This window comes from Salvelinus namaycush, chromosome 32 (genome assembly GCF_016432855.1).
Source record: "Salvelinus namaycush isolate Seneca chromosome 32, SaNama_1.0, whole genome shotgun sequence".
NCBI lineage: Eukaryota > Metazoa > Chordata > Actinopteri > Salmoniformes > Salmonidae > Salvelinus > Salvelinus namaycush.
Genome location: NC_052338.1, coordinates 9451033 through 9477059, shown reverse-complemented (window position 1 = coordinate 9477059; position 26027 = coordinate 9451033). Strand labels below are relative to the sequence as shown.

The 26027-nt window shown below is 42.4% G+C and overlaps 1 protein-coding gene across 4 annotated transcripts; it reads right to left on the bottom strand.

Moving 5' to 3' along the window:
* Positions 1–1080: 1080 nt before the first annotated feature.
* On the bottom strand, positions 1081–25788 carry LOC120027544 (H-2 class I histocompatibility antigen, Q10 alpha chain-like). Of its 4 annotated transcripts, none has more exons than XM_038972535.1 (11): positions 25583–25786; positions 23962–24234; positions 23561–23854; positions 23159–23443; positions 22353–22469; positions 22085–22138; positions 12765–12803; positions 12504–12581; positions 4131–4169; positions 2686–2763; positions 1081–2197 (listed from the first exon to the last, which is right to left on the bottom strand). In XM_038972535.1, the coding sequence occupies exons 1-11, from the start codon at positions 25644–25646 to the stop codon at positions 2190–2192; spliced, it is 1329 nt and encodes a 442-aa protein (XP_038828463.1). In that variant the 5' UTR covers positions 25647–25786; the 3' UTR covers positions 1081–2189. The 4 variants fall into 4 exon arrangements, 2 of the variants coding, with proteins under 2 accessions (XP_038828463.1, XP_038828464.1); XR_005473308.1 differs by lacking the exon at positions 1081–2197 and adding an exon at positions 11642–11833 and having other exon boundaries at positions 2697–2763; positions 25583–25788; XM_038972536.1 differs by lacking the exon at positions 12765–12803 and having other exon boundaries at positions 25583–25785.
* Positions 25789–26027: the final 239 nt, after the last annotated feature.

The following is a 26027-nucleotide window of genomic DNA, read 5'->3' as shown; positions in this document are numbered from 1 at the left end:
ATGGTAGAACCTTCCAGAAGGACAACCATCTCTGCAGCACTCCACAAATCAGGCCTTTATGGTAGAGTGGTCAGACAGAATCTACTTCTCAGTAGAAGGCACATGACAGTCCACTTGGGAGTTTGCCAAAAGGCACCTAAAGGCTAAAAGGCTTCGGGACAAGTCTCTGAATGTCCTTGAGTGGCCCAGCCAGACCCCAACTTGAACCCGATCAAGCATCTCTGGAGAGACCTGAAAATAGCTGTGCAGCGACAGAGTTTGAGAGGATCTGCAGAGAAGAAGCATATACCACCCAGCAGCATACCACTGCTGGCTTGCTTCTGAAGCTAAGCAGGGTTGGTCCTGGTCAGTCCCTGGATGGGAGACCAGATGCTGCTGGAAGTGGTGTTGGAGGGCCAGTAGGAGGCACTCTTTCCTCTGGTCTAAAAAATATCCCAATTCCCCAGGGCAGTGATTGGGGACACTGCCCTGTGTAGGGTACTGTCTTTCGGATGGGACGTTAAACGGGTGTCCTGACTCTCTGAGGTCATTAAAGATCCCATGGCACTTATCGTAAGAGTAGGGGTGTTAACCCTGGTGTCCTGGCTAAATTCCCAATCTGGCCCTCAAACCATCATGGTCACCTAATAATCCCCAGTTTACAATTGGCTCATTCATCCCCCTCCTCTCCCCTGTAACTATTCCCCAGGTTGTTGCTGTAAATGAGAATATGTTCTGTCAACTTACCTGGTAAAATAATAAATAAAGAATGGAAGAAACTCCCCAAATACAGGTGTGCCAAGTTTGCAGCATCATACTCAAGGCTGTAATCACTGCCAAAGGTGCTTCAACAAAGTACTGATTAAAGGCTCTGAATACTTATGTGATATTTCAGTTTTTTATTTGTAATACATTTTTGATTCATCATTATGGGGTATTGTGTGTAGATATATGAGGGGGAAAAACCAATTCAATCCATTTTAAAATAAGCTTGTAAAGTAGCAAAATGTGGAAAAAGTGAAGGGGTCTGAATATTTTCCGAATCCACTGTACATATATATGGTAGACCCTATTTTGAATGATAGAATGTTCAAAAAAGAAGGTATTTTATCATTATTTTTTTATTTTTTTGTCTTAAAAACAAAAATAAATCATACAGGAGATTTCAAAAGCAGTACAGGTTATAACCATTGTGCGTGTGTGTGTGTGTTTCTGCGTGCATCCGTGGGCATGTAATAAGTGATGTAACATACTAGCCAGTACATAGTAACAGAGCAATGCCATGCAAAATTATTGAAATAAAACAAGAGGCCCTATTAAAAAAAAACGCTGACCAGGTTTCTGGGATAAGAGAAACTATTTAAATTCTGCGCTTCAAGACTGCATGTTGGGATTATTTGTGTCCTCAATAAAAAAATGTTTACAATGTGACATTAACAGAAATTAAACTACATATTAATTCAAGAGTGTAGCTTTGTCTTAGCTTAGCAACCCAGTGAAAGGTTTTGAAATGGCCCTAGGTTGAAATAAACAATCTTAAAATATTATATTGCAAATACCCAAAGTATTAACAATACTCTACAATATTAAACATCATATTTTAAAAAATATATTTGCAGGAACTTAAAACAAGATATACAATACGGTAAAAAATGTCATGAAACACACAGTAAATGTTTTGTTACTCAAAATATAAAATATTTGTCTATAATTCTTTTGAAATGTCATCTAAAAGAAGAGTTTGTCACCGATTGGGCAGGGACCAGAGGTATGAAAACATATCAACATGCAGTATACTTCTAGGCCTATATAACCCTGATCTAGTACAGGTCTAGTTACAATCCCTTAAGATTGATACAGAAGCTGTAAAGATGCCTTTTCATCTCCATACAGTAACATCCAGTGTAACAGTAAAACATTAAATGTACGACGGAATAAATTCATTGAAGAGGAATGTACACATCGACCCGACCGGTACCTAACCACCCACTATTGAGTGTATTTGGAAGTACAGAACCTTACTGAAGAACAGCAAACACTATTAAATGCAGCACTTTTCAGCACATACTAACTATAACTATAAGTAACTATCATTTCCATCACAAGCTTATAAGAATTGAGCAGTGTAACTGAATAACAAGCGTTATCAATAGCCATAATATGAAATGAATTGACTGGTCCGGTCAGGAAGTTTGCCCACCAATAGTCATCTAGCCACCTGCACATAAATACACAATATGGAAAAGATGTGCATTATTAGATTGAACACATACGTTACAGCACAATGTTGTAAAATATTTTCTTATGTATAACAATAAATGACATGAATAACACATAAGTCAGCTCTAATTACAAATAGATGGTGTCAAATACTGCCGATGGCTTGGCCTCACATGAACCAATCAGTTAGGATCTTTAACTTTCACTTTTAGTGATAAAACATAAGTGTTGCCCGTTGACATTTTAAAACTGATGTTCCTTATGTTCAGAACTGTCTATTTATCGAACATGCCAACTTTAGAGGATAAACAGAGGGAATACATTTTTTACATAAAAGTAACCAATTCTATGGAGGCAACCTAAATCAGCATGTAATTCCTTCTTATTTTATTCTATCTTCATAATTACCTCAGTAAATCATTTCTGTAATAAACTGGGACAGTTGGAGAAGAGGTGAAAGAAGGGTTGATATCCATCTAGACTTACTTCCATTAAGCAGCATTGGCATCTTAACTTCCTCATCACTGGCTCCGTCTGAAGACCTTGCCTTCTGGCTGCCGTGACCTGAAATAGTGGCAGAGGGAAACTGTCTTTCTACAGTCTCATTTGTCTCAAAATCATTTGTAAACAGATAGAATCTAAGTCTTTGATTGATATTATGTATGCACACGACTGTATGTGGCTTTGGATGAAAGCGTCTGTCTGCTAAATGTCTTTATATTTGAAGGTATCACGAGCTGGGACAAAAGCAACTTTCACATAACTGTGGATATATGTTGCCCTTACCGAGTTGTACAAAGTGGTATAATCTTATTCAAAATTATTCACATCTGTAATGGCTGCCAAAGGTGCTTCCAACAAGTATTAAATCAGGGGTGTGAAGCCATAAGCAACCAAGACATCTTTAAATGTTTAATTAAGACCCCACAAAAATTCAAATTGAAAATGTGGAGTACCGCTAGGTTGTGTAGGGAATAAATCCAGTTTAATCCCTTTTTAGATTCAATTTAAGGCAGAAAAATTTGAAAACTGTGCAAGGGGTATGTAAACTTTCACTAGACACTGTATATGGTTTGTACTGTCAATGGGCATGCACCAGTAGCCTAGTTGGATGCAGGGTGTTATGGCTGCTGGCACCAAATCCGTTAAGTGCTCAGATGCATAATAATACACTCAACAACAATTAACACCAGAAAAAAAAATTACTTTGAAGAATGAGACTGGGAGGACATGGAGTTTGCCAAAAGGCACCTAAAGGACTCTCAGACCATCAGAAACAAGATTCTCTGGCCTGATGAAACCAAGATTGAACTCTTTGGCCTGAATGCCAAGCGTCATGTCTGGAGCAAACCTGGCACCATCCCTACGGTGAAGCATGGTGGTGGCAGCATCATGCTGTTGGGATGTTTTTCAGCGGCAGGGACTGGGAGACTAGTCAGAATCGAGGGAAAGATGAACGGAGCAAAATACAGAGAGATCTTTGACGAAAACCTGCTCCATAGCGCTCAGGACCTCAAGCCAAGACAGCGCACGAGTGGCTTCGGGACAAATCTCTGAATGTCCTTGAGTGGCCCAGCCAGAGCCCGGACTTGAACCCGATCTAACATCTCTGGAGAGACTTGAAAATAGCTGTGCAGCAACGCTCCCCATCCAACCTGACAGAGCTTGAGAAGATCTGCAGAGAAGAATGGGAGAAACTCCCCAAATACAGGTCCGGGGGTGGGGTGTTTATACATTTGCAAAAAGTAAAAATAAAAAAACCTCTAATTATGGGGTATTGTGTATATATTGATGAGGGGGAAAAAACTATTTAATCAATTTTAAAATAAGGCTGTAACGTAACAAAATGTGGAAAAACTCAAGGGGTCTGAATCCTTTCCGAATACGCTGTATAAGATAAAGTAACTGGCAATACTTTTGAATAACATTACCTGAGTCAGAGGAAGTGCCGCTAGCGCCATCCATTGTCACTGGAAAAAGATAATCAATCTTTAGTTAGATAAAGCTATATAGTGATGATCATTGGTCCTCTATAGGCATGCATATTCCCAATAGAAAATACATTTATGAACTGAAAAATCCTCATAGCAAACAATGGCCAGTTTCCAGATCATTCATTTAATTCACTTCCTGAATTGAAAAGTACCCTACTAAAATATGTTACATTTACTTTTTCCCCTTTTTACATTTAACTTCAATGTTATAATAATCATACTCAGTACAGATAATTTATTGGTTAAAATTCATTTGTCATGTTGTTCCCCACTAGGTTGTTGAGTGTGTAAGGGCTTTTAACACTAGAACTGCCTGGCCTTTCAGCATATAAGTACCAGTTAGAGAACGTTGCCAGGCGTCCCGTTTAGCATATGCATAAGATGCATTTCAACCTGCAAGGTGCGCAAACATGCTTGATAAATAAATGCTTGATAAATAGTGCATTAACTATTGTAAAGGATTAATTGCATGAAGAAGTATTCATGGAAAAATATATTAAAAAAGAACAATAGTTTTGTTTGGGTAGTCAAGGATATATTTTGTATAATTCTATAAAGTCATAGAATAAAAGGTAGGTGTCACGTTCTGACCTTAGTTCCTTTTTTATGTCTCTATTTTGGTTTGGTCAGGGCGTGAGTTGGGGTGGGCATTCTATGTTTTGTATTTCTGTGTTTGGCCTGGTATGGGTCCCAATCAGAGGCAGCTGTCAATCGTTGTCTTTGATTGAGAACCATACCTAGGTAGCCTGTTCCCACCTGTGTTTGTGGGTAGTTGATTCCTGTTTTGTGTTGTGTCACCTGATAGTACTGTTTCGTTTAGTCACCTTTGTTATTTTGTATTCAGTGTTCAGTTTATTAAATTTAACATGGACACGTACCACGCTGCATTTTGGTCCGGTCCTTCATATTCCTCGCCAGAAGAAGAAGAAAATCGTTACAGTAGGCCTATCGTCTATTTTTGTTTCCCTTACAATAAAAAAATGACAGTGTAATCCATTTGATCACCTTTATTTGTAGATGTGATTAGTAATAAAGGCCAGTTACAGCTTCTTTTGACAAATTAGAAACTAAAAATATGATAATAATAATAGAACCAGCCAGGTGGGCAGGTGAATTATTTGCTGTATTTCTAAACAAAAGCACCAGTGCATGAACAATAGTAAAGGATTAATTGCATAAATAAATATTAGTGGAAATATATTCATGACAAGATATAAAAACAGTAATTGGTTGATTGTAGCAGACACTGTATTGCGCCCTTATATCTGTGCCTTTACACACAAATCAATCGTGTCTTCTCTTTATGCTTCGGGTCCACAGTCAGCACACAGCTTCGGGGCTTTGTGTGAGCAAGCCCCACAAACAAATCGGTTGCACTGCACAATTTTCATGGGCCTTGTTTCGTGCACCTGACGACTTGACATTGTGTCTTATTTTTCCCGAGTGGGAACTGTGGTGCTTGGGGAAAAGAGAGCAGGACTTGTTTCCTTGGCGGTCTGCTTGGCTGCTGTAGCTTCCATCTTGCCGTTTATATGGTTCTCACAAAGCTCACATGCCAGACCCAGTGGGATGCATGGTGCTGAGCATGCAAACACTCTTATTACATCGTGAGTGTTGCTTTACCACTCTCCATCACAGATGTGGACTACAGCTCTGCTGGTATGTTGTTTTGCGCAGAGGGGGGCAGCTCCCGCCTTTGTTTGTTCACTGTTCCGAGCGGGCTAGTCTTCTTTGCAATCAACTTGTCTGCCAGGGAAATTGATGTGAACATGGTCACATTTCTGCCTTCGCCCATGTTAAGGCTCCATGAGTCTCAAAACCACACTCAGACCGTCGCTCACCCGCTAGCCTGGTTTCATCTTTCCTCAGATATAGAAAGCCATTGAGTAAGGACTTGGTTTTGACATCGGTGGCTAACCAGAACTTAACTGAAGTCAAATGCACCATTATCACTTCCTATCGGGTTTCTATCACCCATTCACCCATTGACGACAGAATAGCATATTTTAATTTTACGTTTATTATGTTACTAGTTTTTGCTTAGTAGCCAGAGCAATGCTGCCTGACAAGTGGTCATGTGCTGAATGCATGGACAGCACAGATATTCTTGTAAAAAGTGACATTTGGAAAAAGAGCTGCACCTCTTGAATTTTGAGTTACTTGAAAAAGGTAAGTCTGATAGAAACTGCATAATATGCTCTTTCAGATACTATATGAAAATCACAATGTTTTACCTGCGTGTGACTCTGAAGGACAATTTGATAAAGCGATGCTCCGTTCCATCTGTCAATTACAAGATGCGCCCATCTCTTCATGTACAACTTGATTGGTCTAATATTCTCTCTCCTCCTTATTGTCAACTGAATCTAGTCCGTAGGCTAACTCTTATTATGTATGAAATTAGTTTTGGTATAGTTTAGGTGTAGTTTCGATGGGCCGGCTGTGTGGCATCAGCTGACTGGCATTGTTTGTTTCCTGCTCATCAACCTGGATAATAGTCAAGGATATGTTTAACATTATTCTGAAGCCTGCAACATGTAGCATGTTTTACTTTCCCTTCCATTTGATTAGTAAAAGAGTTATAGTAAATAAAAGTCCCATAAGAGTGTATTTTTACAAAGTAAAATGTAAACGAGAATGGGATCAATTTAGGCATAATTTTAATTCGATTGTGAAGTGACTTGCACAATTATCGCCAATTCATCCATTTGTCAATCATTCATTGAGAAGAGAGACGCATTAGCACCTGGCTGGCTACAGCACATTGTCTTGGCGGATTTAGATAGGAATAGTTGTAAAAAAAACAGGTAAAATAGCTCTAAATACTTTTCTGTTTGTAATTTCAAAATTCTGACAAATGAGCAGTGTAAAATACAAACATTTAGGAAGAGTCAGGGAAGGAGCAGGACATAGCTTTTTTGGGAGGCTGATTTTTTTAACTTACAAAATCAATCATCAGTGGCCTTTGGCCTATGGCAGTTCTAGTGTTATCTCCTAGCTCTTGATGATGACCCATAGTCCTCTCATTTTAGGTACACACTCTTAGAAAAAAAAACCTCTAGAATCTAAAAGTGTTCTTTGCCTGTCCCCATAGGAGAAGCCTTTGATAAACCATTTTTGGTTCCATGTAGAACCCTCTGTGGAAATTGTTCTACATGGAACCAAAAAGGGTTCTTCAAAGGCTTCAAAGGCTTGGAACTAATGGATTCTGACCTATAAACTTCAAACATCCTTAATCATGTCACAGAGGGAGAGAGAGGAAAGCAGGATGTGTAAATACTGTCAGAACATGTTATTGTTAGACATCGGGATACTATGGGAAGGAGGGGGGCCACAGACTGGTACAAGTCAACAGGACAGCTATGAGTGGGGAGAATTAAGGAATGCGGAACCAAGTCAGCTCCAATGAAGTGAGAAAGAACAGTCATCACTGGAGTTCTGCCTAGCAACAGAGATGTACTGGCTGACCATATGTGTGAGGAGGATACTCCGCGTAGGAAGGGTTAAATACCAGTGGGTGAATACACCTGGTTGGAGCTTTACTAATCGTCCGTGAGTTTTTTGCTCGGTTCATTTAGACGTAACAATTGGGGCTGCGAGCAGGGTTCGCTGCGATTTACAATCGAACTAAAGAGTCCGAATCAGTGAAGCAGGAGCCGGCCCCAAAAACAAGGTAGGCATAGTTCCTACACATGTTACCACTCATTCTGACATCCTTGGGAGATGAGAGTCGTAGGCTGAACCAATTATAGGATACTGACCTAGAAAGCCTGAGCTTATTCAGTAGTCCCATTGTATTACAACCGGTCATAGCTTCATGGTATAGGGTAAGTTCCGGAAGGTAAGCCCGAGCAGGTTGGTAACTGCAGAGGGTAAGTCCTAGGGGGTAAATCCAGAGTGGGTTGGTTCCTACGTGTACTGTAAAATATAGGGTAAGTCCCGGAAGGTAAGCCCGAGCAGGCTAGTACCTGCAGAGGGTAAGTCCTAGGGGGTAAATCCAGAGTGGGGTTGGTTCCCTACTAAACCCATAAAGGGAGGGTGAAAGCCCAGCCGTGGTGGCCGGGAGGCCGTAGAGTGTGTGTGTGTGTATGGATAAATTGTTATGCTTGTGTACTATTTATGGTGTAGGGTAGGTTCCTTTTTAAGGACAGGTCCCAAGTGGAGGTTTTCATCTGAGAGATCCAGGTAAAAATACAGTGTAGGGTAGGTTCAGTATAGGATAGGTCCCTAGTGGGGGTATTTCCCTGCGAGATCTGTAAGGGGGACGAAAGTCCCAGCTGCAGTGGCAGTGAGGCAGTAGAGTGTATGTGGACAGTGATAAAAGGTTGCCTATAAGTTCTGGAGGAGAGCCACATTCATGGTTAGAAAAGCAAAAATATATTTGAACGTTGTTTTGAACATGATTTGGGTGTATTAGCAATAGCAATAAGGAGAGAGGTTGGTTTATGCCCAATAGGGGCGGAAAATTGTTACATTATGTGGAAATATGAAGACTACTTTGAATAATTTTGGTAATGTGGGTTGTCAACAACAGTGATATCTGAGGTGTAACACTGGAATAAGACATTAGGTCACACCTATTCTCCAGTAGTAAATTGGCAGAAGCTTCAAGATTGTGATTAATACAAGGTATCAGGTACAGTGACCAAATGATTAGGTACCGATACCGTGACTACTCTCCGGGAAGTGGATATCGCAACCTGAAAAATAGTTGAAATTGGCATGTATTAGTGTGTGGGTGCGGAGATTTAAACATCCTGGACACCATCAGGAGGCTTAGAAATAATAATTATTGAAATGGCGACAGGCGGCCCCGATTCTCTCTGTAAAGGGGTCTAGGGGAAGAACAGTTTAATAAAGCCATAGAGGCGCTGGAAGAGGCACACAAGCATTCTACCAATTCGTCTCAAATATGGAAGAAATTGAGAAAACTCTATAAAATTGGTCAGCATTTCCCTGCTGACGGAAATTTTCAATATTAGAGTTCAGAGATGCAATTATGACTTGACACAATGACATAAAAGAAGAATCAAAAGCTCAATACACCAGCGTTTTGATGTCAGCATTCTTTCAACACAAAAGACAAACTGATATACCCAAAATTAGTAGTTGTACTCAGCTGCAAAGACTGCGTACGTGAGTACATTGATAGAATTTGTACGTCTGCGTTGAAGGCAGGTTTGAAACCTATTATCAAAATGGCTATTGCAGGGGGTAGTGGATGAAATACAACAGGATGCTTTGAGAGTGGAATGTAACTCCGCTCACTGTGCAGTCGTGCGAGGGGTTAATACAGCCACAGTGAAAGTCACTAATGGTGGTTTAATGGCCAAGGTAGGACAAAGAAACATGGAGGCAAAAGTAGCGAAAAAACATCAAAGCGTAAGGCGACAGATCCCTGTTTTAGATGTGGGGCCGTTGGTCATTGGAAGAATGAGTGTAGAGTGATAATGGAGCCTACTGCACCCGGTGCATTCGGGGGGAATGCAGCAATGCAAGTGTTTGCATCTTTGACAAAAGAACAGCAGCAAACACTGTTAAAGGCAGCGGGGCAGGAAACGTTCAAATAGCGGTGTATGGCCTCAGTTCGATCAATAGTGGTACATAGAGATGACAGTTTCTATGTGAAGGGAGACATAGGAGACCACATATCACGCAACTTTCTAATAGATGCCTTGAATCAAATATCACTGATTCCTTACGATGAGATATATGCTAAATTTGCGACAGGAAAAATAATTACATTTAGCAGGGTAATAGGGGCATCATCTAAGGCGATACAGCTATTACACGTCTTTGAACATAGGTCCAGTAACAATACCCAGATAATTTTACATGGATAGAAGTGGAGCCGATTTTGGGGGTTGGATAATCCTTGCGAGAATCAAAGACAATGGAGTCTAAAAGGTAACAAGTTAGAACCGGAACGGAAAAATACTCCTTGCAAACTCAGAAAACCTTGGGTTCAAATCCAGCGAGATTTTTTTGTTGTCTTATTCTGAAATAGATTTACATTTTATGTTGTCTTATTCTGAAATAGATTTATAGAATAAGACGAAAGGGTGGATGGGTCACGGGAAATTAGATGGGAGTTAATATTGGGAGTAAGTGTCAGTAGAGTTTGAGAGAATCAATTCTGTCAAGCGATAGCATTGGGGTTACCAAACCTAAAATGACCTTTTAAAATGTTTGTTCATGAACATGAAGGGCATTGCAGTGCCATAGTTACGGAAAATCATGGGGAAGAGAAGCCAGTCATTACGGGAGTAAATTGCTACTCGGTGGCGAGATAAATGTCGCTGTGTATAAGGGTAGTACATGCTAAATAAAAGATGAATAACCGTTGGGGTAGATAAAAACAAACAATTAATGACTGGAGGGAGGACAGTGGACATTATGTTTTGTTTGTAATTAAAACCTTTGGGTTGCTGATTAAGATGTAGTATAGTGAATATTAACGAAATGTACACTTTCTCTTCCAGGAGAATGTGGGTAGTCATTTGCTCTCATCTTGGTTCCCGAGACTATTGTCTTGGGAGAGCAATTAGTGAAATTCTGCAATATTATAAGTATAAAGGTATCCGGATTCGGCCGTAGAGGGAGATCCTAGCCAAGTAAGGCCTGGCCACTAGTGTTTTTGCTCTACGTTTTTGTTTTTAAATGGTTTAAAAAAGTACAGGGACAGAAAAGGGACAGAAAATACTTAATGGTGTTGAATGACCTTTGTCCTGACTTTCTGGAGATCAACCTCACTAGAAATGATAGACAGTAGGATTTTTAAGTGACCATTACCTTATGGGATACAATTATTTCCTTATGGAATTATCGATAGTTGTAATTCAAATTGGATGTTAATATTCTAATTTGTTTATTTTTGATTTAATAGGCAGGGTTATTATTTTGGTTCTTGTTTCTGTTTTGATACAAATTTCACCAGATTGAGTATGTTGTATTGTCGGGATCTCTCCCTAAGGGTTAGCGCTCTAACTCCCTGACCCGGTAGCTGCGGTGAGGTCGACAGTATGATAAGGGAGTATAAGCCAATTTAGAAAATGGTTTCAACAGTGTGTGTGGTTATGCTCTTTGACATTTGTTTTAGGAATGTTGTATTAAGGAATTAGGTAGGTAATACTTGTCATACGATAAATAGTTATTTGAATTTTCTGAATCAGAAATGCCTTAAACTGTTGTTTCGCTCTGTCTTCTCTCAAGTCATGGTAAAGGTGAACACAGATGGTGTCTTGATGCATGGCAGGGATAATTTGACCAATAACAGTGTGAACCTCAACCTAACTAATCGACTGAAGAAATAGTGATCAAGGAGTTCAATACGGCCCTGTCCTGCACCACTACTATGGAGACCTGAGTCCGAGCCATCAACCGGTGTACGAGTCCGGAGAGCGTGCATGTGAAGTGAGTATGGAGAGAGATCATGTTCAAACTCCTACCATGCTGCTGGTGCACTGGTGGGACAACGAAGCAGACAGAATGGACTGTGCCGAATGATGGTGGCGAGATTCGTGTGCTTGGGACATTTGGATTATTCCCCAGAGATTGAAACCGGGACATTATCATGGGCCATCAACTGTGACAGGCACGAGTTCCATATGTGCCGTTGGGAAGATAAACTGTAACGCTATCTGAAGAAGAAAATGAAGATATGTCAGAAAATAAGTGCCGGGAAAAAGGGAGGGCGTGGTCAACTGTACCTGTAAAATGATTTAGGGTTGCCCTAAACTGTTTATTTGGGGTATCAGGTTGAGTTTAGAGGTCTATACACTGGGAAATGCATGGTAATCTAGGTTTAAAATGCATTGAGATACAGATCTGTCATTAACTTGTCAATCGCGACAGTTAAACAGGGACGAACGGAGGCCGTCATGAGAAAAGTTAATATCTGTAATATAAGTAGTACATACTGTTTATATGTTTTCCCTGTTTGTAAATGTACATTCTAACAGTGTAAGTTGAGGGTCTCGAATTTGAGTGGTAAGACTCAACGTTGATGGATCCTGTTCAAATGTAACATGATTCAAGTTAAACTGTAGTTTGTATCCTGTTTAGTGAATGATTACTGTGAGTATTAATGGAGTTTATCCATTAAACTGTGTGAATACTAATTTAGAAAGGTTGACCTAATCAGATATGAGGAAATTGCCTAGGATCAGAGAGCAGGGTCAGGCCCAGGAGCAGCATGTAATTCCTTCTTATTTTATGCTATCTTCATAATTACCTTGGGGAAATCATTTTTGTATTAAACTGGGACAGTTGGAGAAGAGGTGAAAGAAGGGTTGATATCCATCGACTTACTTCCATTAGGCAGCATTGGCGTCTTAACTTCCTCCTCACTGGCTCCGTCTGAAGACCTTGCCTTCTGGCTGCCTTGACCTGAAATAGTGGCAGAGGGAAACGGTCTTTCTACAGTCTCAAAATAATTAGTAAACAAATAGAATCTAATTCTTTGATTGATATTATGTATGCACACGACTGACTGAATGTCGCTTTAGATACGTCTGTCTATTTTCATTTATTTATTTATTATTATTATGGGTCGAGGGAATATTAGATTACCAGAGTCTGATGAGTTGCTACTTCCATCCTCATATTTGCCTAATAAAAAGAAGGAAACAGAGTCCCTAATTTCACTCTAAATATGCTAACAAAGACAAACATAAGCTAACAAAGACAAACATAAACAAGATGTTCCATTCTTCCATATTTTTGTTCATTGTGTTATTGACCAAATACTTATTTTCCACCATAATTTGCAAATAAATTCATTAAAAATCCTACAATGTGATTTTCTGGATTTTCTTTCTCTCATTTTGTCTGTCATAGTTGAAGTGTACCTATGATGAAAATTACAGGCCTCTCTCATCTTTTTAAGTGGGAGAACTTGCACAATTGGTGGCTGACTAAATACTTTTTTGCCCCACTGTATATTGATGAGGGGGAAAAAACTATTTAATCAATTTTAAAATAAGGCTGTAACGTAACAAAATGTGGAAAAAGTCAAGGGGTCTGAATACTTTCCGAATACGCTGTATAAGATAAAATAGTTTCCAGATCATTAATTTAATTCACTTCCTGAATTGAAAAGTACACTAGTAAAATATGTTATATTTACTTTTCCCCTTTTTACATTTAACTTCAGTGTTATAATAATCATACTCAGTACAGATCATTTATTGGTTAAAATTCATTTGTCATGTTGTTCCCCACTAGGTTGTTGACAGTGTGTAAGAGCTTTTAACACTAGAACTGCCTGGCCTTTCAGCATATAAGTACCCGATAGAGAACGTTGCCAGGCGTCCCGTTTAGCATATGCATAAGATGCATTTCAACCTGCAAGGTGCGCAAACATGCTTGATAAATAAATCCTTGATAAATAAATGCTTGATAATTAAATGCTTGATAATTAAATGCTTGATAAATAAATGCTTGATAATTAAATGCTTGATAAATAGTGCATTAACTATTGTAAAGGATTAATTGCATGAAGAAGGATTCATGGAAATATATATTTAAAAAATAACAATAGTTTTGTTTGGGTAGTGAAGGATATATTTTGTATAATTCTATAAAGTCATAGAATAAAACGTAGGCCCATCGTCTATTTTTGTTTCCCTTACAATAAAAAAACACTACAGTGTAATCAATTTGATCACCTTTATTTGTAGATGTGATTAGTAATAAAGGCCAGTTACAGCTTCTTTTGACAAAGTAGAAACTAAAAATATGATAATAATAATAGAACCAGCCAGGTGTGCAGGTGAATTATTTGCTGTATTTCTAAACAAAAGCGCCAGTGCATGAACAATAGTAAAGGATTAATTGCATAAATAAATATTAGTGGAAATATATTCATGACAAGATATAAAAACAGTAATTGGTTGATTGTAGCAGACACTGTATTGCGCCCTTATATCTGTGCCTTTACACACAAATCAATCGTGTCTTCTCTTTATGCTTCGGGTCCACAGTCAGCACACAGCTTCGGGGCTTTGTGTGAGCAAGCCCCACAAACAAATCGGTTGCACTGCACAATTTTCATGGGCCTTGTTTCGTGCACCTGACGACTTGACATTGTGTCTTATTTTTCCCGAGTGGGAACTGTGGTGCTTGGGGAAAAGAGAGCAGGACTTGTTTCCTTGGCGGCCTGCTTGGCTGCTGTAGCTTCCATCTTGGCGTTTATATGGTTCTCACGAAGCTCACATGCCAGATCCAGTGGGATGCATGGTGCTGAGCATGCAAACACTCTTATTACATCGTGAGTGTTGCTTTACCACTCTCCATCACAGATGTGGACTACAGCTCCGCTGGTATGTTGTTTTGCGCAGAGGGGGGCAGCTCCCGCCTTTGTTTGTTCACTGTTCTGAGCGGGCTAGTCTTCTTTGCAATCAACTTGTCTGCCAGGGAAATTGATGTGAACATGGTCATATTTCTGCCTTTGCCCATGTTAAGGCTCCATGAGTCTCAAACCACAGTCTCAGACCGTCGCTCACCCGCTAGCCTGGTTTCATCTTTCCTCAGATATGGAAAGCCATTGAGCAAGGACTTGGTTTTGACATCGGTGGCTAACCAGAACTTAACTGAAGTCAAATGCACCATTATCACTTTCTATCGGGTTTCTATCACCCATTCACGACAGAATAGCATATTTTAATTTTACGTTTATTATGTTACTAGTTTTTGCTTAATAGCCAGAGGAATGCTGCCTGACAAGTGGTCATGTGCTGAATGCATGGACAGCACAGATATTCTTGTAAAAAGTGACATTTGGAAAAAGAGCTGCACCTCTTGAATTTTGAGTTATTTGAAAAAGGTAAGTCTGATAGAAACTGCAGAATATGCTCTTTCAGATACTATATAAAAATCACAATGTTTTACCTGCGAGTGACTCTGAAGGTCAATTTGATAAAGCAATGCTCCGTTCCCTGCATCTGTCAATTACAAGATGCGCCCATTTCTTCATGTACAATTTGATAGGCCTAATATTCTCTCTCCTCAAGTTATTGTCAACTGAATCTTGTCCACAGGCTAACTCTTATTATGTATGAAATTAGTTTTGGTATAGTTTAGGTGTAGTTTCGATGGGCCGGCTGTGTGGCATCGGCTGACTGGCATTGTTTGTTTCCTGCTCATCAACCTGGATAATAGTCAAGGATATGTTTAACATTATTCTGAAGCCTGCAACATGTAGCATGTTTTACTTTCCCTTTGTCACGTTCTGACCATAGTTCTTGTGTGTTTTGCTTGTTTTAGTGTTGGGCAGGACGTGAGCTGGGTGGGCATTCTATGTTGTGTGTCTAGTTTGTCTGTTTCTATGTTTGGCCTAATATGGTTCTCAATCAGAGGCAGGTGTTTTGTGTTGTCTCTGATTGGGCATCATATATAGGTGGCTTGTTTTGTGTTGGAGATTGTGGGTGGTTGTTTCCTGTCTTTGTGTTTTCTCTGCACCAGATAGGGCTGTATCGGTTTGCCACATTTGTTATTTTGTATTCGTTGTAAGTGTTCACTGTTTATCGTTTTATTAAACATGTTGAGCACTGGCTACGCTGCGTGTTGGTCCGATCCCTGTTACACCCTCTCTTCTCGTGAAGAGAGGGAAGGCTGCCGTTACAGAACCACCCACCAATCTCGGACCAAGCAGCGTAGCAACGGGCAGCAGCGGCAGCAGCAGCAGTACCAGGAGGAATGGACTTGGGAAGAGGTGTTGGACGGAAAGGGTTGCTACACATGGGAGGAGATCCTGGCTTGTAAGGATCGCCTTCCATGGGAACAGGTGGAGGCAGCTAGGAGAGCGGAAGCAGCCGCGAAGGGGAACCGGTGTTATGAGGGAACACGGCTGGCCAGGAAGCCCGAGAAGAAACCCCAAAAATGTATTGGGGGGGGCCTAAAGGGGAGTGTGGCGAAGTCAGGTAGGAGACCTGCGCCAACTTCCCAGGCTTGCCGTGGAGAGCGAGAGTACGGGCAGACACCGTGTTGTGCGGAAAGGCGCACGGTGTCTCCTGTACGTGTGTATAGCCCGGTGCGGTACATCCCAGCTCCGCGTATCGGCCGGGCTAGAGTGGGCATCGAGCCAGGTGCCATGAAGCCGGCTCAACATATCTGGTCTCCAGTACGTCTCCTCGGGCCGGTGTACATGGCACCAGCCTTACGCATGGTGTCCCCTGTTCGCCAGCACAGCGCGGGCTATTCCACCTCGCCGCACTGGCCTGGCTACGGGGAGCATTAAACCAGGTAAGGTTGGGCAGGCTCGGTGCTTAAGAGCTCCTGTACGCCTTCACGGTCCGGTATAACCGGCGCCACCTCCTCGCCCCAGCCCAGTAACACCAATGCCTACTCCACGCACCAGGCTTCCTGTGCGTCTCCAGAACTCTGTTCCTCCTCCACGCACTCTCCCTGTGGTGCGTGTCTCCAGCCCGGTACCACCAGTTCCGGCACCACGCACCAAGCTTACTGTGCGTATCCAGAGCCCTGTACGCACTGTTACTTATCCCCGCACTAGCCTTGAGGTGCGTGTCTACAAACCGGTACCACCAGTTCCGGCAACACGCACCAGGCCTACTGTGCGCCTCAGCAGGTCTGAGCCGCCTGCCTGCCCAGCGCCGTCTGAGCCGCCTGCCTGCCCAGCGCCGTCTGAGCCGCCTGCCTGCCCAGCGCCGTCCGTCTGCCCTGCCTGCCCAGCGCCGTCCGTCTGCCCAGCGCCGTCAGAGCCGCCCGTCTGCCCAGCGCCGTCAGAGCCGCCCGTCTGTCCCGAGCCGTCAGAGCCGCCCGTCTGTCCCGAGCCGTCAGAGCCGCCCGTCTGTCCCGAGCCGTCAGAGCCGCCCGTCTGTCCCGAGCCGTCCGCCAGTCAGGAGCCGCCAGAGCCGCCAGCCAGTCAGGAGCCGCCAGAGCCGCCAGCCAGTCAAGAGCCGCCAGAGCCGCCAGCCAGTCAGGAGCCGCCAGAGCCGCCCTCCAGTCATGAGCTGCCCTACAGTCAGCTGCCCTCCAGTCCGGAGCTACCTCTCGGTCTGGAGCTACCTCTCGGTCCGGAGCTACCTCTCGGTCCGGAGCTACCTCTCGGTCCGGAGCTACCTCACGGTCCGGAGCTACCTCACGGTCCGGAGCTACCTCTCGGTCCGGAGCTACCTCTCGGTCCGGAGCTACCTCTCGGTTCGGAGCTGTCTCCTCAGTCTGATGGGGCCCTTTGTGAGGGTTCCTAGGCCAAGGTCGGCAGCGAGGGTCGCCACTCAAAGGACGCTAAGGAGGGGGACAAAGACAATGGTGGAGTGGTGTCCTCGTCCAGCGCCGGAGCCGCCACCGCGGACAGATGCCCACCCAGACCCTCCCCTAGAGTTTTAGGGAGTGCGTTCGGAGTCCGCACCTCAGGAGGGGGGTACTGTCACGTTCTGACCATAGTTCTTGTGTGTTTTGCTTGTTTTAGTGTTGGTCAGGACGTGAGCTGGGTGGGCATTCTATGTTGTGTGTCTAGTTTGTCTGTTTCTATGTTTGGCCTAATATGGTTCTCAATCAGAGGCAGGTGTTTTGTGTTGTCTCTGATTGGGCATCATATATAGGTGGCTTGTTTTGTGTTGGAGATTGTGGGTGGTTGTTTCCTGTCTTTGTGTTTTCTCTGCACCAGATAGGGCTGTATCGGTTTGCCACATTTGTTATTTTGTATTCGTTGTAAGTGTTCACTGTTTATCATTTTATTAAACATGTTGAGCACTGCCTACGCTGCGTGTTGGTCCGATCTGGTCCGACTTCAACTTCCGGCGCCGACCGAGATGGCCGCCTCGCTTCGCGTTCCTAGGAAAATATGCAGTATTTTGTTTTTTTATGTGTTATTCCTTACATTGGTACCCCAGGTAATCTTAGGTTTCATTACATACAGTCGGGAGGAACTACTGAATATAAGAGCAACGTCAACTCACCATCGTTACAACCAGGAATATGACTTTCCCGAAGCGGATCCAGTGTTTTGCCTTCCACCCAATACAATGGATCTGATCCCAGCCGGCGACCCTAAGCGACGCCGTAAAAGGGGCAAACGAGGCGGTCTCCTGGTCAGGCTTCGGAGACGGGCACATCGCGCTCCACTCCCTAGCATACTACTCGCCAATGTCCAGTCTCTTGACAATAAGGTTGATGAAATCCGAGCAAGGGTAACATTTCAGAGAGACATCAGAGATTGTAACGTTCTCTGCTTCACGGAAACATGGCTCACTCAAGAGACGCTAACGGAGTCGGTGCAGCCAGCTGGTTTCTTCACGCATCGCGCCGACAGAAACAAACATCTTTCTGGTAAGAAGAGGGGCGGGGGTGTATGCCTTATGATTAACGAGACGTGGTGTGATCATAACAACATACAGGAACTCAAGTCATTCTGTTCACCTGATCTAGAATTCCTCACAATCAAATGTCGACCGCATTATCTACCAAGGGAATTCTCTTCGATTATAATCACAGCCGTATATATTCCCCCTCAAGCAGACACATCGATGGCCCTGAACGAACTTTATCTGACTCTTTGTAAACTGGAAACCACACACCCTGAGGCTGCATTCATCGTAGCTGGGGATTTTAACAAGGCTAATCTGAAAACAAAACTCCCTAAATTCTATCAGCATATCGATTGTGCTACCAGGGCTGGTAAAACCTTGGATCATTGTTATACTAACTTCCGCGACGCATATAAGGCCCTCCCCCGCCCTCCTTTCGGAAAAGCTGACCACGACTCCATTTTGTTGCTTCCAGCCTACAAACAGAAACTAAAACAACAAGCTCCCTCGCTCAGGTCTGTTCAACGCTGGTCCGACCAATCTGATTCCACGCTTCAAGACTGCTTCGATCACGTGGATTGGGATATGTTCCGCATTGCGTCCAACAACAATATTGACGAATACGCTGATTCGGTGAGCGAGTTCATTAGAAAGTGCATTGACGATGTCGTACCCACAGCAACGATTAAAACATTCCCAAACCAGAAACCGTGGATTGATGGCAGCATTCGCGTGAAACTGAAAGCGCGAACCACTGCTTTTAACCAGGGCAAGGTGACCGGAAACATGACCGAATACAAACAGTGTAGCTATTCTCTCCGCAAGGCAATCAAACAAGCTAAGTCCCAATATAGAGACAAAGTAGAGTCGCAATTCAACAGCTCAGACACAAGAGGTATGTGGCAGGGTCTACAGTCAATCACGGATTACAGAAAGAAAACCAGCCCCGTCGCGGACCAGGATGTCTTGCTCCCAGACAGACTAAATAACTTTTTTGCTCGCTTTGAGGACAATACAGTGCCACTGACACGGCCCGCTACCAAAACCTGCGGGCTCTCCTTCACTGCAGCCAAGGTGAGTAAAACATTTAAACGTGTTAACCCTCGCAAGGCTGCAGGCCCAGATGGCATTCCCAGCCGCGTCCTCAGAGCATGCGCAGACCAGCTGGCTGGTGTGTTTAAGGACATATTCAATCAATCCTTATCCCAGTCTGCTGTTCACACATGCTTCAAGAGGGCCACCATTGTTCCTGTTCCCAAGAAAGCTAAGGTGACTGAGCTAAACGACTACCGCCCCGTAGCGGGGGGTAGTCATGAAGTGCTTTGAGAGACTAGTCAAGGACCATATCACCTCCACCCTACCTGACACCCTAGACCCACTCCAATTTGCTTACCGACCCAATAGGTCCATAGACGACGCAATTGCAACCACACTGCACACTGCCCTAACCCATCTGGACAAGTGGAATACCTATGTGAGAATGCTGTTCATCGACTACAGCTCAGCATTTAACACCATAGTACCCTCCAAACTCGTCATCAAGCTCAAGCTTGATGACGAGTTTGGAGGGTACTATGGTGTTAAATGCAGACCCTGGGTCTCGACCCCGCCCTGTGCAACTGGGTCCTGGACATCCTGACGGGCCGCCCCCAGGTGGTGAGGGTAGGTAACAACATCTCCACCCCGCTGATCCTCAACACCGGGGCCCCACAAGGGTGCGTTCTGAGCCCTCTCCTGTACTCCCTGTTCACCCACGACTGCGTGGCCATGCACGCCTCCAACTCAATCATCAAGTTTGCGGACGACACTACAGTGGTAGGCTTGATTACCAACAACGACGAGACGGCCTACAGGGAGGAGGTGAGGGCCCTCGGAGTGTGGTGTCAGGAAAATAACCTCACACTCAACGTCAACAAAACAAAGGAGATGATTGTGGACTTCAGGAAACAGCAGAGCGAGCACCCCCCTATCCACATCGACGGGACAGTAGTGGAGAAGGTGGAAAGTTTTAAGTTCCTCGGTGTACACATCACGGACAAACTGAATTGGTCCACCCACACAGACAGCGTTGTGAAGAAGGCGCAGCAGCGCCTCTTCAACCTCAGGAGGCTGAAGAAATTCGGCTTGTCACCAAAAGCACTCACAAACTTCTACAGATGCACAATCGAGAGCATCCTGTCGGGCTGTATCACCGCCTGGTACGGCAACTGCTCCGCCCACAACCGTAAGGCTCTCCAGAGGGTAGTGAGGTCTGCACAACGCATCACCGGGGGCAAACTACCTGCCCTCCAGGACACCTACACCACCCGATGTCACAGGAAGGCCATAAAGATCATCAAGGACAACAACCACCCAAGCCACTGCCTGTTCACCCCGCTATCATCCAGAAGGCGAGGTCAGTACAGGTGCATCAAAGCAGGGACCGAGAGACTGAAAAACAGCTTCTATCTCAAGGCCATCAGACTGTTAAACAGCCACCACTAACATTTAGTGGCCGCTGCCAACATACTGACTCAACTCCAGCCACTTTAATAATGGGAATTGATGGAAATTATGTAAAAATGTACCACTAGCCACTTTAAACAATGCCACTTAATATAATGTTTACATACCCTACATTACTCATCTCATATGTATATACTGTACTCTATATCATCTACTGCATCTTGCCATCTTTATGTAATACATGTATCACTAGCCACTTTAAACTATGCCACTTTATGTTTACATACCCTACATTACTCATCTCATATGTATATACTGTACTCTATACCATCTACTGCATCTTGCCTATGCCGTTCTGTACCATCACTCATTCATATATCTTTATGTACATATTCTTTATCCCTTTACACTTGTGTGTAATAGAGTTATAGTAAATAAAACAGTCCCGTAAGAATGTATTTTTACAAAGTAAAATGTAAACAAGAATGGGATCAATTTAGGCCTAATTTTAATTTGATTGTGAAGTGTACAATTATCGCCAATTCATCCATTTGTCAATCATTCAGTGAGAAGAGAGAGACGCATTAGCACCTGGCTGGCTACAGCACATTGTCTTGGCGGATTTAGATAGGAATAGTTGTAAAAAAACAGGTAAAAAGGCTCTAAATACTTTTCTGTTTGTAATTTCAAAATTCTGACAAATGAGCAGTGTAAAATACAAACATTCAGGAAGAGTCAGGGAAGGAGCAGGACATAGCTTTTTTGGGGAGCTGAATCTTTTTACTTATAAAATCAAACGTCAGTGGCCGTTGGCCTATGACAGTTCTAGTGTGAATTCTTAGTTCTTGATTATGACTGATTTTAGGTGCACAACTCTAGAATCTAAAAAGGTTCTTTGCCTGTCCCCATAGAAGCCTTTGAAGAACCCTTTTTGGTTCCACAGAGGAACTGATGGGTTTGACCTATAAACTTCAAACATCCTTAATCATGTCACAGAGGGAGAGAGAGGACAGCAGGATGTGTAAATACTGTCAGAACATGTTATTGTTAGACATCGGGATACTATGTTGAAGGAGGGGGGCCACAGACTGGTACAAGTCAAGTCATTGGTATTGCTGTGCTACAGCTATACATGTCAGACTTCTAGGGGTAAAACACATGACATTGTATCAACAGTACCATTTAGAGGGGCCTGGATCCCAGGAGGTGGTAGAGCTCCTGATTTACCAGCACCTAAAACAATGGAGCAAGGTGTTAAAACCAATTATGAAAGTGGACAAAAACAGTGGGAGCACATAGGTAGGAAAAATAATTATACAATACTTCACTGTTTGACCTCCTGACTAAAGTCATGCACTAATGCCAAAAAGGGCACTGAAAACCCTACTCTGTACAGAAATTACCATAATCGCTACCATTTCTCTCATACACAATATAAGAAACTTACATATTTTGCCTTTCCTCCAAAGAAACAGCATGATACTTATGCCAATGGCAGCAGCACCACCAATGATGACAGCAATGATAGCAACTGTGGATTGGCTACAATCACGGCATGTTCCATCTGTATGTAAGACAAGAGGACATATTAAGCATTCACTAGGTACAGAACACACCTTCAACATAGTAGTTTGAAGGATTTTATTGTAATGGAATGGGGGGGGGTAGTTGAGGTAGTGAAGGGGGAGCGTGATGCTCGAGGTAGGTAGAGGTTTGTCTGTCCGTAGAAACAATAACAAAGTGGTCACACCGCCTGTATTTTGGTAAAAAGCGGTGGGATGGGCTTGGAGAAATGTAACCACTCCCAAGTTCATAGAGCTATGGATGCAAGGACTGACCATCCATGTTATTCAAATGACAGTTTTAACCACGTTCTGAGGCCATACAGTGTTTGTTTACATTTACATTGTTTACAAAACACTGGAATAAAACAAGCTTGTATCTTGGGATTTGATGGAGTACGACAGTAGAACTAAGCTCATGAGGCATTCATAAGTTATATTCTTCAAGATGCAATGGGTATATATCATTCATTTATGTCCAAAAATGGATGTAGCAACTACAGATTCCAGCTTTAACAACAAAATCCTATACATTGAGCTTGAAAAAACTGTTGATTCACATTTAAATCTGCATTCGTGACCTTACTACAGACAAACATTTTACTAATTGATTTTACCATAATTGCTAACCATGCTAATAACTGGTTTGTTGAAAATATATAAAGTATATTAAATACTAGGACAACCTTACCCCATTTTTTCACAATTGACTCATTCAATGTTGTATGGCTGACAGAGCATTCATAAGTTTGCTTGTCTGCCTCTGGGATCTGCACACTAATCCTGATCTGGTAGGTGTCATCATTATTGGGTCGGGCTCCTGTCGACAGCACTCCATCTTTATCAGTCAGTTGGACCCCATTCTTCTTAAAATGAATTATCACATCTTTGGGATAGAAACCTGTCGCCATGCAGGTCAGGCGGACATTTCCTGCAGTTTTGGCTCTTTTAGCAAATACATAGATCTTTGGAGGGGCTGAAGAGGGAATAAACAGAGAACATTCATATTTAATTTCTGATCTGACAGGTCCCTTTCTGTTAACCAATCGTTAGGCTACACTATTTAAGGAGATTAATATTCATAAGTACTCACAGTCAGCGCTACTGAATTCTTTTCCCCCATATTCCATGAATTTGGACAGCCAGTCCACACACTCTTTATTCAGGTAGCCCTTGGTGTACTGGTTGAGGATCTGCACCCCGTCCCACTTGATCTTAGTCAGCACAGCTTGATTGACTGGAGCCACCCACGTCTCATTGGCATAATCAAAGGCCAGGAAGTCATCACCATCGTAGCTGTATTGGTCAGTGCCCTTTATGAATTTCAATGTGCCGTCTGACTGTTTGTCAATCTCACAGCCATGCCTCCACTGAAGGATATGGACATCTGAAACAAAATAAACAAATAATGAAAAAGGTAGACAGATAATTACCCACAACTTAAGAAAAATATAAATGCTGAGCGTAGGACAAAATGCAGGTGTGGTTTCTCACCAGTGTTGTTGTGCCTCATGCGGTCCATCAGGATGTTGACGTTGACTTTGAACCACTGCTCCTTGCTCTTGCGTGACTGAGTGCCTTTTTCCCAGTAGTCTGCTGGCAGCTTCTCCCTCATCCAGTCCTGTTTGGGAATCTTCTTCTTTGACACACTGTCATAGTAGTCGATCTGTCTGTTATTCATCAGGCCCATGGCAGTGAACTCATGGATACCAGGCAATTCAACTGGCTTTGAGAGGGCAGTGTAGATGTAATTCAGCGAGTAGATCTCTGTAGGGGAAAAAGAAACATTGAGATAATTTGTCTCAATTCGCCTTCTCTCCATGTTAAACAGCCATGCGGTAAAACATTCAATTTGCACTACGCATAAATAGCTCTGCCATTTCCTGGTTGCTAAAACTCTAATAGTTAACCTAATTTCAGTTTGTGCTAAAATAAGCTAGTATAGTGGGTAGAGAATCATTGTACCATCTAAACTGCTGTTAAATATATTTTCCATAACAAAAAATACAGTATTTCAGCTGTTTGACTGGTGTACAAAAACAAAAGTAAAAGAAGCAAAAACAAAACTTAAGAACAGAAAGCATAGAAATAGAGTACATTGAACATATCCACTGCTTCTTAGAAGTGCTTTCAATTAGAATGATAGATCTATAACTCACATTTCTATGGGAATTTGGTCGTGTCGCCCAGAAAGTTACATATTGCCCCCAGGAAATCCCTGTCAAATACTTAGGTCTATCGTCTCTGTAAGGGGCCAACTAGTCAAAAAATAAATGGCTATGAAATATCATAGCAGAGATGTCATACTATGGCCTTGCATCATGATGTCTACAGGCCTATTAAAAATCAAATCAAATCAAATTTAGACCTTACCGTGAAATGCTTACTTACAAGTTAGGTCTACGCATGTTGTATTCGGCGCATGTGACAAATACAATTTGATTCGATTTTTAATAGGCCTATAAGGACTACACCAATGTAACCTATACTACCATTTAGACGTCATGATGCAAGGCCATAGTATGACTTCTCTGCTATTGCATTCATTGCCTATTGAAGTAGAAGTGGAACACATTCTGCAATTTATCAAAAACAAATGTATTTACCTAATTATTATAATCAATTAACACTATTGATTAGGTTAAACTATTTTCGGAACTTGTTGATTAGGCATATGAGTCGTCAAAATATTAAGAAAACAATGCATTTCCTGTTTCCTGTGTGAGCGTTTCATATTTTTGTTAAACAGCAGAAGTAATTTAGCTACAATGTAAAATGTCAAACATACCAGCTAACAACATGATCAGGCAGCATATGTGTTTTACAAAAGGTTGATCATGGCGGCCTAAGGCTAAACAAAGTAGCTGTATCATCTTGCCTTATGGCTGGCCTGTAAATGCGCATTAGCGAGTAACTGTAATCAATAAAGTGTAATAACGCACATAAGGTTGATTACATAGCCTATAAAACGCAATAAATCAAATATATTGTAGACTATGCTACAACAACAGACCGCTCATATCAGTTGGTAAACGATTTTTATTATGCGTTTTATTTTTATCCAGCAGTAAACTTTTACTTTCACTTTTGACATTCGAGTAGGTCTACAACTTACCGCTTTGGCTCTGAACAATACATTCCGTCGAGAAATAAAAAACAAGTAACATAAACGTATACATCTTGTAAACTACGTTTTTACAGTTTCCTTGAGAGGTACAGTATATGTTCGAGGTACAGCAACTGAATACCCCCAACCTTCACAAAGTCCGGTCTGTTACAACCGATTACTGCCGCGTTCAAGTACTAGTCGGAAATGGGACTTTTCTGCCTCGCTAACTGGTTGTAGTTATAAACGTACCGTGTTCAATGTTAGCAAATTGGACATTTTAGTTTCCTAGTTGCCAACTAGCGTGTGAACGCGGCATAATTCGCTTTTATTCATCCAATGATTTTTGAGGACTGAATAACGTGGCCTGTTATCAGGTAAAATAGACGAATATACGTTTCAGTGGCTGTGAAGCCTATTTGTTTCCCTTATTGGTGTCAAATCAAACGTTGTC